At 39.9% G+C, this 13853-nt stretch overlaps 1 protein-coding gene across 3 annotated transcripts in view; it reads right to left on the reverse strand.

The window, feature by feature from the left end:
• Positions 1-13853, reverse strand: part of cntn3a.2 (contactin 3a, tandem duplicate 2) — a 72504-nt gene that overhangs the window by 9577 nt on the left and 49074 nt on the right. For all 3 annotated transcript variants that reach the window (XM_057363047.1, XM_057363046.1, XM_057363048.1), the window contains 5 exons: positions 7692-7809; positions 3878-4036; positions 3376-3525; positions 1286-1356; positions 769-1003 (listed from right to left, as the gene is read on the reverse strand). In XM_057363047.1, coding sequence (XP_057219030.1) covers positions 769-1003; positions 1286-1356; positions 3376-3525; positions 3878-4036; positions 7692-7809 — 733 coding nt within the window. The remainder of the gene's footprint in view (positions 1-768; positions 1004-1285; positions 1357-3375; positions 3526-3877; positions 4037-7691; positions 7810-13853) is intronic.

Below are 13853 nucleotides of genomic sequence, written 5' to 3' on the forward strand. Positions count from 1 at the left end.
ACTAATATCAAACTGACAGGAAAGAATCCCACCTCAAGTCAACTAAAACATTCCCACACTGCCACTATAAATGCTGAAGACGCTTGACATTTACATGCGCAACATTACGTGATGCTGCTGATACAGTATGTGCTTGGCTTTGTAATTGCTAAAAACGGAAAAAGCTTTTTTCTTGAAAAGTACAAAAAGACATCACGCCAAGATGCAATTTAAAAAGAACAGGAAAGGGCAAACCGTGAGAGGTCACCTGTAGCTTTGAGAATTTGTCTGGGTGGTTGTGGGCGGGGCTTGAGGGTCTCAAAATATGCATTCAAAAATGGGAAAAATTTAAAGCAGCAATTCATAACATTTGTCTCTCTATCGCCATCTCTGTTTGAAACATAAAATTGCAGGTTAACCTACATTTCCCGCAAAATCATACCCTCAACTTATAAATCATTATTATAAGTTACCTGTTGTGAGTCGAGTCGAAGTTTTTCATGTACCTGCTCAAACCTTTGATCGTGGCTTGACTGATTGACTTCATAGATTTTATGTTCAAACAGGTGCATTAGGATATTAAAATGAAAATAGACGCATGACTTTGCAAATAAAAAACAAAGATATAATGGAGTCGCAATCCGCTTGCATGCGTAATTAGTTTAATGATAAGATGCGACTACAAATGAGTAACGATAAATAAGAGAATCCTGCAATGCATTATTACACTTGATTTTTCCTAAAACACGTTTTATTTTATTTGAATCTTTGACAGTATGCCCAACTCACCATTCTCAGCTGAGAACACGATGGTAACAGAGCTGAATGGTCCCTGGCCTTTGGTGTTATAGGCACCCACTTTCACATTAAATGGAGAGAAAGGTGGAATGCTCTCATTCCGATACACGTAGCGAGACTGTGCCGGCGCGGAGATGACGGCGTGCGTCCAGTTGACCTCCCCCAGCGGCCGGAAAGCAATGATGTAGCCGAAACCGTCTCCGTTTTGAAGTTCTTCAGGCACAGGCTAAGAGGGAAACATGAAACTATAGTGATATTAAAACATACAGACCAGATTCAGCCTCGGGTTGACACCCAGTGCCATGCCAAAACCTTTCCCGATCCTGTAAAGTGTCACAGCCTAATACGGAACCGAATCTAAATCGAATGCCATTATGGGAGTGAAGGGCCCAGATGGAAAACAGGCTTGGCTTTGACTTGCGTAATAAACACCCCCATTCAATTCCATTTAATTAGCCCAAACTATTACCTCGCACAGAGGGAGTGATAATATAGACGGATGACTTACCTCCCATGTTATCACTAACTCTGACTTGGAGCCGCCCCCACCTCCGACATCAGCGGGGGCTGTGTCTGGAACTGTGTACAGGAAGAGAAAAATGGCAATGTTTTTCAAACAGCAGATGCATGAACGTAAGGGCGTGTTGCTTCTTTTTTCCCCATTTCTTTAATCCGAAGCCTCATGATAAGTATCGACTGAAACAAAGCACAGTCCCTTAGCAACTGCTTTTAAAGCTTTTGTGGGCAGCTTTGTTGCCTGTGAATTTCGTGTTCAAGAGTGTCTCCACCAAAATGCAAAATAAGAATTTAGTCCATAATATACAAAGAGGCACTTTAGCACTAAATGCACTAAAACTGGATCACTTCATCATGGGAAATTTGAGGAATACGGACACTTTGAACATCAGCAGTCACAGCTTCATGCAGCCATTCACTGACATCTGATGCAATGTAAATTACTTTCCCAGTCTGGCAAGCTCTAATATGATTGGCCGACTTTACGTGAAAAAATGCACACAGGGGTTTGATCAGTCTGAAAGAGCTGGATTTGCTCAAATTTGCCAGGTTAGTGACAACAGCTCTTTGAAAAATAATGAGAGAAAGTTAATTGTGAAAAAGTGGAATGCAACCGTTGTGATCATGGACGTCTGAGGCATGTTTGTAAAAATGTCTGTTAAAAATGAGTACAAAGTATAAATAACACCTGCCCATAAATCTCATAGAGAGTGATTGGTCGATCTATAAGTGTTTGGCCACCATGCCAGTATTAGACTTGTTATATGAGCAATGGTATAATGACAATACTCTATTTACTGTAAATATTTCTCAGTCTGTATTAAAATACAACCAGAAAATACAGTATTAAAAAACAGAAAAAAATCTGAAAAAGGTGGCCAAAATTTATTGAGAATTCTTCTTAAACATGAGGAATAGCTGGAACTTGACTCTTAAACCTCAGTGAAATGAACAATAATTTCTAATCTAATGACTTCAGGAAAGTTGACTTCAGACTAATCTAATGACTTCAGGACGTCAGGAAAGCTTAGTGCCAAGAGAGGTCACACTAAATACTAACTTTTGCCTGAAAAGTCCTTTTATTCTGAAAATTGTGTCTTTTTTAAATTCGTGTACATTTGGGGTGTCACAAAATACTGATATTGACAATAATCGTGTTAATGAAAAACTATCAATATCATGTTATTCCTACAGTACACACATGATAATATTGATGAATATATTCATTATTCAGCACCCAATGTCTCCCCGCCTCCCTACACTACACAAAGGCTGCGTCCGAAATCGCCTCATTCCATACTATATGAGTAGTATACATCCATACATCATGAGTAGTATGTCCGAAATCTCAGTAATCAAGAAACAGTAGGCGAGAAATACCCGGATGGTCTACTACTTCCGCCGAGATTCGTGAGTGTGGATCGGATGGACACTTATCTATCCCATGATGCCACGGGAGCTGAGCAACGGTCAAATTTCAAAAGTAAATCAAATAAATATAGCGGAAAATTTTAAGGCAGATGTCCGTTTTTAATGTAAGTGCCAATAAATGAATTTCTCGTGACTAAATTATGTTTTTAGCAACTCTCATGTGTAGGTTGTTGTTAATAGGTCATAGGTCAAAGAGCATACGGGTCACATGACCATAAAACATGGTGGACGCAGTATGTCCGAAATGTATTCATACTACTTCCACTCATACTATATAGAACGTACTGTTTTGACAGCCGATAGGTAGGTGCTTATTCAAATTCAGTACGTACTGTCACAGTATGCGATTTCGGACGCAGCCAAAATGAACAGAATTTTTTTTAAAAAGCCATGACTGACGGTTTGCTTAATAGGATTAAAGCATTATTTATTTATTTTTTAAAAACATAATATATTTTTTATTTCATTATGATTAATGCATTTAAATTTAATATAAAAACAATTTAATATTGTGATAATTTTGTTATCGTGAATTCATGTCCCACAAAAATCGAGTAGTAAAAATCTGCTTTGGTGACAGCCCCAGTGTACATATTTCCTGTTGGTATCTTAATAAAGACGGGAAAAAACATGGGTGCAAAAGCGTCTCACCTGCATCTTCGGTCCTCGTCTTAAGAGAAGCCGGACTCGGCTCCCCCACACCGACGCTGTTTCTGGCCAGCACTCGGAACTCATATTCCACCCACGCGTTCAGATCCACCACGGTTGCTGTCCGAGTGTTCCCGTCAATCACCTCCGGGACTGAGAGCAAACAGAAAAGCCGTGGCTTAACCGCAATGACCTGGCTTACACGCTAAAGTCAACAATAAAAGCCTCATCCTGAGCCAATGTTTACAGTAAGCCCGGAATGTCATGATTGGAAAATCGCGTCTCATTTCTGGGTGGGATGTTCTTTCAATGAATTCACATTACATACGGCCAGGCGAGCTCCAGATGAAGTCATTCTGCGTTAGCACTTAGAGCTCCTTATATATATACTGACAGCAAGAGTAAGCTTCTTTTTTAAAAGCAGATGAGACCTGCTATGGTAATTTTAGCCTCTCGCTAAAACCGCGCTCTGCTTGACTAGCTTTAGCTAATCCCGTATTGTTACCCGTGTTCACCGCCTGCCAGCCCACAGTGAAAGCCGTCTTGGCCTGGATGATATAGCTCGTGATGGGGCTGCCGTTATCCTGGCCGGGTCTCCATGATAGCTGAGCTGTGCTGTCCATGATCTCTTCCACCATTACACCATCTGGGGCTCCCGGGGGACCTGATCCAATCACACAATTAGCGGTGAATTAGCAATTAGAAATGAAGTTACCTTCAATGACGTATAACCTTGTTCACCCTCCTGCCGGGAATCTCATCTCGTATTGGCTGACCTGATCTCTGTGCTAGAAGCCTGATTTCAAAAAGCTGCTATTATAGATTTAAAAAGGCTAAAGCTGGATATTCAGAAGCTTGTTTGTTTGTGACTGTTTTCTTAACAGCTAAAGTGCGCCTGCTTTGAACGATTGCGATGGATCTACAGTATTAAAATGTGCAAGGCATGTTTTGTGCTTTACATAGTGAATAAATGAAATTCTTGGTATTTTTGTCTCGTTTACCAGCACACATCTCAAAAAAATCTTGAATCAAGATACATGTTTGTCAGAAGCAAAATGACCTAATATGTTAAATGAACAGTTCACCCAAAAATAAAAATTCTGTCATGATTTACTCACCCTCGAGTTGTTCCAAATCTGTATGAATTTCTTTGTTCTGATGAAAGATCTTTTGCCACCATTGACTACCATATTAGGAAAAAATACAATGGTAGTCAAAAGTGCCCCAGAACTGTTTGCTTTGCTACATTCTTCAAAATATCTTCTTAACAGAACAAAGAAATGTAGAAATATTTTTTTCTACTATTTTTTCTTACTTAAAACAAACAAAAGTATCTGCCATTGGGGTAGGAAAAATGAACTCGAAATATATAAACTTGAAATAAATAATATATGTATACAGTATCTTATATGTATATATGTATACAGTATCTAACAGTAGAAGTGAGAACACCCCTCACATTTCTGTAAATATTTTATTATATCTTTTCATGTGACAACACTGAAGAAATGTCACTTTGCTACAATGTAAAGCAGTGAGTGTACTGCTTTTATAATAGTGTAAATTTGCTGTCCCCTCAAAATAACTCAACACACAGCCATTAATGTCTATTAATGCCATTAATCGCTGGCAACAAAAGTGAGTACACCCCTAAGTGAAAATGTCCAAATTGGGCCCGAAGTGTCAATATTTTGTGTGGCCACTATTATTTTCCTTATCTTTGGCATGGAGTTCACCAGAGCTTCACAGGTTGCCAGAGATGGGAAGTAACGAAGTACAAATACTTCGTTACTGTACTTAAGTAGATTTTTCTGGTATCTGTACTTTACTCCACTATTTATTTTTCTGACGACTTTTTATTTTCACTTCTTACGCAAATACCTGTACTTTCTACTTCTTACATTTTCAAACCAGGCTCGTTACTTTAGTTTTAATCTGTATTTGATGCACAATCAATATTATTTCTTGTCATTGCGTGACTTTTTCAACCTAATGATAGGTCTGCCTAAAAGCCGAAGTGCTGTGTGAGGTGGCCACTAGCCAATCAAATGTAAGAAGGCGGGAGTTACTGTTTACAGAGCAAAGCGGTGACCAATCAAATCAAAGAAGACAGAGTAACTGTTCTCAGATCTCGAGCGTGATATTCTGCATCATGTGGTGACTGGTAGGGTTTTTTAGCGCGAAAGGACCAGATTTTAAATATGTAATTTAGCTATTTAGCTATTCGCATGTTCTACAAACATATACTTCACGAAAGATGTACTGTAGTTCTGTCAGAAGTTAAGGCAGCTTGTTAAGTTAAGCGCATTATTGTTGCTGTTGTTCATTAGTATGTATGAATTGCATGTTTTTTGCTATCGTGGTGTGTGCGTTAAGTTCATGAACGAGTGAAAAATACCTGCTCATTGCGTTGCTTTCGATGAACTAATTATAGTCGGCACTTTTGCACAACAGTGCGCTAATTTCCTGATTGCCATTTGAAGTGGTTTCTGGACATATCCTATTAGTCTTATTTTCTAATTTTCTTAATGCATTTGCCTTGTTTGATCTGTTTGATCTATTTTCCTGATTTTTATTATATTTTTTCATCTTGTCATGATTAAAATTATAAGGAAATAAAAAACGATCCTTATCAACGTTGATTGACATTGCAATAAAATACTATCACATTATTTTTGGAAGTTAAAATTTTGGGCTGGTTTTTGTTGGAGTGAGTAGGTTTTAGTGAGCCTTTGGGCTGGAAATCATCCACCTAATCTAGCAACACTGACATCAGTTTTAATGTTGAACGAGTGTAACGTACAATGTAAGAGGCTAAACATTTAATATTTTAAAGCGAGGCATAATTTCAAGAAATGTGTTTAACCAATCGAGAAAAACAGTAATGGTTACCAAGTAAATTGACTTGCCTAATTAATTATCTCTTTATTTCTCAGTTTTCTCTTTTTGACAAGATCTCTCAAGTGTCTACAACCTTTGTATAATGATATGTCCATGAATGGTCTGTGCTTAAAATGTAAAGGGACAGTTAATCTAAAATTGAAAGCAGTGAAATTCTGTTATAAAATGTTTTGACAATCACAGTACCAAACAGTCATTTCCTGGCTATTACGCATCGCAGACATAGGCTAGTAGTCTAAGAAGCTGCCACGGACCAAGGCGGAAGGCAACACAACGAATAGCTAAAATTATGGTTGAGAACTTGAGACAAAGGGAATTCTGTCACAATTATCATCAATACGCTTGTCCTTTACGCTCTTATCTTACATCATAATTGTGTTATAAATTTGTGTTTTTGTCCACTACCTAGGTAGTGGCAAATAGATTTATTCCATCAGTCTTTTTTATGCTTGTGTTCTACATAATGGTAGTTCAGTTGTGAGGTACGAGCGTGACTCTAAAACAGGTAGTAGTATTGGCTACTTTTTACTTAAGTACATTTTAGAGCCCATACTTTATACTTTTACTTGAGTAAACAAGTTTAGTCAGTACTTCAACTTTTACTTGAGTACTTTTAAACATGAGTATCTGTACTTCTACTTAAGTAAAGGATGTGTGTACTTTTGCCATCTCTGCAGGTTGCATATTATATTTATAATATGCAAATATTTTACCTCTTTATGTTTTATGTAGCCTACTTGATTACATTTTTTTACTGTGTTGGCTTACTTAATTTTTTTATTTGCTTTCAGAAAACGTGTTAATATCTTTGCGTCTCACGTAAATTTTGACATTTATACTAGAAAACAGGACAAAAATACTCGATTCATTTTTTGTGTAAACTTACATTTAAATCCTGTTAAATGAAATGATAAAAAAATGAAGCAGTCTCATTATGTTTAGAAATTTGACTACAGTTCCACAATATTATTAAAAATGATCAAAAGCTACATTAGTAAAAGTTGCCATGTCACCTTAATTTCATGTAAAAGGTATTGATCCCCTTAAAACTCATTTGGTTCCAATACATTCTTTTAATTGCTTCTAATGGAACATGTAACAAAAGATCCATTTAGTTACATCCTATACAATAAAGATGTATCACCCAGTCCTAAATATATCAATACCTGTATATTTATATTAGCAATGATTTTGCTAGTGCTATTAAACTAAAGGAACAATATTCCCAAAAAGTTAATTCTGTTATTCAGTCATGTCATTTCAAACACGTATGAGAGAAAGTATTTGTAAGTTCTTATACGCATAATAAATGGAGACTGAACACTTCAGTAACATTAATAAACATTACCATCCAGCCTTATGTCTATTACGTTTTCCATCCAAATTCCAATAATAAATGTCAAACAATGGGAACTTACCTTTCACAATTAAAATGGCTGCAGCCGACAAACTCTCGACATCCGTGTCGACCACACACACATATTTTCCGGCATGTTTCAGCTGTATGTTTCGTATCATCAGATCTCCAGATGTGCTCTACCGATAGAAACACACACATTACTATCTGCTATCGACAGGGACTTTAAAGCGGCGGTAAGATGTGGGAGTTGTTTGCAATGCTCCCCGGCAAGTGATTCAGTAAGTGTAGACACCCCGCTGGGTTCAGGGAATGAAAATGTGGCTGAACTCCACAGCTAATGGGCGACTTTTGGCAAAGCCTGTTTGAAACGTCCGTCATGGATAAACATTCCCTCTGGCCAACCCTTGGGCTCCTACAGCCCTGCGCACAATCCAGCGAACAAACCTAATTGGCTAAATAGAGCTTAATGACATTAAAGAGGCAGTGTGATTGGATTTGGTGTGCCGACACCAAGTGTGCGAAGTGATGGAAACTAAATCCACATACTGCAATTAATCTAATAAGGAGGATGTTTTGCATAAAGATTGGAAGAGTTTGAAAGTGGAACAGAAGTAGTACTATGGAAACAGGTGAGTTAATAAAAGTATTACCACGTTTATGCATCATCATCATCATCATAGGATACATCTAATTTAGCGATGCACCGATACTAAATTATTTGATTATTTGCCAATTGCCAATTGCCAATACCGAATATTAAATAAACATTTCTTACCTTTTTGAGTTATTTGAATGACTATTAATATTGAACATCAAACTGGTGATGTTTCTTAACATTTTCTATGTACACAGCACAAATTCATGGCATTTTTCTGTCCTCTTTTGAATGACAGAATACCAATTATTGGCCAATATATCGGTGCATCTCGAATCTAATTATTCTAATACAGTATGAAGCAACGCTTAGAATGAGCACCCTACTTGCACACCTACTGTTAAGTAAACCAACTTTAATTCCTTATCAGGGATGTGAACTGTTTCTATTTTCAACCAAATTAAATCACTCAAATTAACCACAATGATATGCATATTTCCATATTTGCTTTGTAAAGCCTCCGCATGATTGCAGAAGACAGTATTTTACTTTCTAGTCAAAGGTTTTGCTTTCATATCATTGAGTATAAGCCTATCACTTGCCTAGTGTCTTCAGGAATCCATCAGCTGTCAATCAGCCTGAGGTGAACTTGCGGATTCCTTGAGCCCTCGTTCATTCACACAGGATAAATTCTTTCTGTCAGTTGAACATTTTTGCTGCTGCTGAACACCATGACAGCCAGGTTTGCCTACTAGCTTGGGCTACGCTGGTGGTACTTTAAGAACATTTAACACATTGCTAAAACAGTATTAAAGTGATAGTTCACCCCAAAATGACAATTCTGTCATCATTTACTCGCCCTCTTGTCATTCCAAACCTGTATGACTTTCTTTTATTCCGTAGAACACAAAAGAAGATATTTTGTAAAATGCGAGCCTGAACCACAAAAAGTAGCACGGGAATATTTGTGGCAATAGCCAACAAAACATTGTATGGGTCAAATGGATTGATTGTCTTTTATGCCAAAAATCATTAGGATAATAAGTAAAACCGCAATTCGCTGTTTTTTTCAAGACTTCTTGAAAACAAGTCTTTAGAAGGGACGATAGACCAGTTATACTTAAGTTACATACATGCCTTGCATTTTGGAATATGAATAAAATGGATCTATAATTGTAGCTGTTTAGATCTGTTTCACGCATGCCGGTCACAGCATGACACAGAACATTTCTCAATGACAAAAGGTTTTTTTGGGTTAACTATCCCTTTAAAATACATTTTTTGGAATAAACATATTGATCAGGGGCCTTAGAATTTTAAAGTTTACACAAAAATAAAATAAAAGATTCACCCTCATGTCATTCCAAACCTGTATAGGAAAGAAAATCATTTAGATTTGAAATGACATGATGGTAAATACATGTTAAAATAATTAAAATCTTTGGCTGAACTATCACTTTCCTTAATTTAATTGCTGTTGTACACTGAATCTTTTGGATGTTGATATTGTCTGTGCTCGAGCTGAACATTTGGCACGGACAGCCACACTAATTCAATAAAAAGTGTTTAGATTTCAGATCAATTAAATTACATGAGATGTGTGCTTTTATCTGAGGGCGAGATTGTGGTTCGGAAACAAGAGGTAAATCCGCTATTTCAGCGGTGAGGATGTTAGGCTACAAATTTAGCTTCATTATGGAAATGAATTAATCTGCGCTGTGAACTTCAAGCCTGTAATCCAACACGACGTGTGACATCAGAGAATACACGAGAACTGGAATTTAATTAAAGTCAATGATTGTTATTAGTCATGAAGCTGTGTGTGAGTCTGTTCACAACAAGTCTAAAATTATTTTATTATACTTTCGCTAACACTTCGGCAAACACACACAACTCATTTTTTCCTGAAATATGTCACTAGAATTTAAAGGAGAAAGCATCTTTTCGACGGGTTTGTGGAATGAGATTAATGAATCTGTTTCAGGGCCGCTCTGTTAAATCTTGCACATCCAATATTGACCAGTCAGTCCTCATTAGGCCATTTTCTTTTTAGAAAGGCGTCATTACGTTTCAGAGAAATGTGACTTGTGACGTGAGATCTGACCGCTCCGAAGTCATACGAGGACATCACGCTTTAGATGGCTGAAGGTAAAAGTTGCGGCATATTGATTTTTACTCTGTGACGAGGAAGTAAAGAGGCTCAAAGCAAATGTGGAGGGCTGCTAAGCAGTGGAAACAACAGCTAAAAACCTCAAAAAGGAGAGGGATCAATTGATCCTTGCCTAGTCTCCCAGCTTTTAACTGTGGGTCAGGTGTACAGCATAATAGCAGAGGCATTATCCAGTGGCCACTTTCCGTGAAAGTGGCAGAAAATACAGCCTCTGAAAAAAAAGTAAGCGGAAAAACGTCAACCCCGTTACACCTGATGTGAGCGATTTTGATTATTTTTAAGTAATAAAAACGATAAAAAATCATTTGTTTTTTCTTTTAATAAAAATATATATGTTTTAAACAGGCAAATTTAGCATTACATCACTCCGTCTGAAACCTTGTATGTCCGTTTTTCAGGAAATAGAAAAAAATACTTTTTAATTGATTAAATACTGTGTTTTCAAAGTTGACAAGCACTCTTTAATAATTTTTATTGGTCAAATATTTGTAAAACCCAGTGTTACGGGTTATTCGTTTTCTTGTTTTGGTTCTGTGGTTGTGTTCTCTTTTACAGGTAAATTGGATGCACCTGATGCTGATCGGGAGTGGTGTATTTGAGAGGCACCGGATCTCTGTGAAGGGTTCCTCTTGGCGAGCTGGCCTGGACCTTTTCTTTTGCATATTCTTTTCGGCTTACGTTTTGTTTTGTTCTGGTCCGTTCTATTACCGTTGTGTTTGTGTTATCTATTCGTGTATAGTTTGGGTCCTTTTCTTTATGGAATCTTCTATTGAATAAACATTCAATATTTTGTACTTAAACCTTTGGGTTATTGTTGTTTTCCTGAGGTGGAATGTAACACCCAGTGACAAAAATAAAGGGTGACTTAAAATAATGATTTATGACCAACAAAAAATTTAAATCACAAAATATGGAGATACAAGGTTTCAGAAGGACAGCGACAATAAACTAAGCTCTTCTGCGACCAGAAGTAGTTTGCTTTTAGATAAATTTACATTTCCTATAAATTAAAAATAATTGATAGAAATGGTTTCAATTAGAGGTTGAAATGAAAAGTGTTTTTTTAGAGTGTGACACTTAAAACAGAATAAAGACAGATATAACTTATAGAATGTATATATTATATTGTTGATAACACTTTACAATAAGGTTGTTTTTGTTTACATTAGTAAGTGCATTAGCATTAGCTAACATGATGGAGGGAACGAGACGTTGTGTCGAACCGACAGATGGGGTTCGTCCCTGAGAACCAATCGCTTCCGACTTCTTAGAAAAGGCCAATGAAAATTGGCGAATGAAATTTGCATGCCGGACTCCGCCCCTGGATATCCGGGTATAAAAGGGAGACGGCGTGCATCATTCATTCACCTTAGTTCTGAGGAGCCTAAGACCTCTCACGACTGCTGCAGAGGACAGCACGTGTTGTGGCAAGGAGGACACAACGTCTCGTTCCCTCCATCAGGGAACTGAGGTTACATCCGTAACCAAGACGTTCCCTTTCTGTCGGTCTCTCAACGTTGTGTCGAACCGACAGATGGGGTTCCTATGGAAAACGCCATAACACTGTGCCCTGTCACAATCTCTAGCGAAGCGACGGTGACTGGCCTGGGCGTGTCAGCCGTGAGCGCTACCACGAAATTGTAACCTACCAGTGGATAGGTAGGGGGTCCCAGAGCTTTCTTGAAAGATGGGAAGGCCCCTACCTTCGGCCTCACCTTTACGGTACCGTAAGGCCACTGGGTAAGTGCTACTTCCTCAAGTGGGGGATGCGCTACAGAGACCGCAGGGAGGAGTCTAGTGGAGATAACAACATGGTCTCACCGATAGGGGAGAGCTCATTGGAAGAATGTGCGGACTGAAGGAGTTAACCGCGAGGTGGAGGTCCACCTAGGGAGGTCATGGGTTACCAAGGTGGGAACCAGCATGAGGATACATCAGACGGAACCGCCCTACTGGGGGGTTGCAACGTCTGGTAGCACTAGGTCCGGTTAGAGCTATGTTGCTAATAACTCCTGAGATACCCGGCCTAAGGGGCAGGGCTGCTCTGCCCAGCCCGCCCGCAGGAGGTGCTTGCTAGTGATGGATGGAGTGCCTGTTCTTCACCCAGTGGGAGACTAGTTAGTACGCTGACCCCCTTAGGAGAAAGGGGGGAAGGTGCTGTCATAGGTGTACACCCTACCGGCCGCCAGTCTTGCCTGATGCCTGCAAGACTCGAGCCGATACCGGTTTTACGCGGAGGCTGTAGGACCTCGCGAAGGTGATGGGTGTAGCCCAACCCGCAGCTCTGCAGATGTTTGCCAGAGAGGCGCCTCGAGCCAGTGCCCACGAGGAGGCTGTACTCCGTGTGGAGAGAGCTCTCACCCAGTGGGCGTAGGCGATCTTTAGGACAGGTACGCCATAGTGACGGCGTCCAGTGCGCCAATCTCTGTTTGAGACAGCAATCTCTGTTTGAGACAGCCCTCCCTGCTGATCTCCAAGGTGCCTGTTCAGGGTACGCAGAACTAGAATGGGGTGCATCCCCCCGCCCTTTTTGGGGACGATGATGTACGGGCTGTAAAACCTGTTGGACATCTCGGCTAGAGGGACGGGCTCAATCGCTTCCTTCGCCAGAAGGGTGGCGACCTCGGCCCGTAGTACGGGAGCATCCTGACCTCTGACTGAGGTAGAGAGGATGCCCCGAAACTTGGGCGGGCGTCTGGCGAATTGGATCGCGTAGCCGAGACGGATCGTTTCAGTAGCCCCCATATCACCCTCGCCGCTCGCCTTGGCGGACGATATGGCCTTAGCCATTCTCGTCACGGCCCGGGAAGCATACGAGGTGGTGGCTGGCTCTCGAGAGAAGGCAGCCACCCGTGACCACAACGTCTGAATGACCATCTGCCCGCAGTGCGGACAAGATGTGTCAACGAAGGCTGCCTCAGCGCGCTGGAGACCCAAACACTTGAGGCAGACATCGTGTCCGTCCCCCTCCTCGATGATGGTATCACACCCACGAGAACAGCGGGACATGCCACGCTGGAGATATTAGCTCTTTTAGAAGTCTCGAACACCTCTGGAACCGCCGAGACGCCCAGGGGAAGTCGCCGCAGGAAGGGACAGTCCGCTGCACCACGTCGTAGAACCGGCAGTCTGTAGTTGCTATTGTAGCAAAGTCTGTAAATCATGAGCGAAGGCTCCGAAGAATAAAAGGTGAATGAATGCAGCACGTCGTCTCCCTTTTATACCCGGATATCCGGGGGCATGCAAATTTCATTCGGCAATTGCATTGGCCTTTTCTAAAGAAGTCGGAAGCGATTGGTTCTCAAGGACGAACCCCATCTGTCGGCTCGACACAACGTCGAGAGACCGACAGAAAGGGAACTGTATTTACCTAAGCATAGATGAATAATAAGAGATCTGTACATGGAAATTACATATTGTGAGCCTCAAACACTATTGTTTCCACCTTCTGTAAA

The sequence above is a fragment of the Triplophysa rosa genome, linkage group LG21 (assembly GCF_024868665.1).
Source record: "Triplophysa rosa linkage group LG21, Trosa_1v2, whole genome shotgun sequence".
Lineage (NCBI taxonomy): Eukaryota > Metazoa > Chordata > Actinopteri > Cypriniformes > Nemacheilidae > Triplophysa > Triplophysa rosa.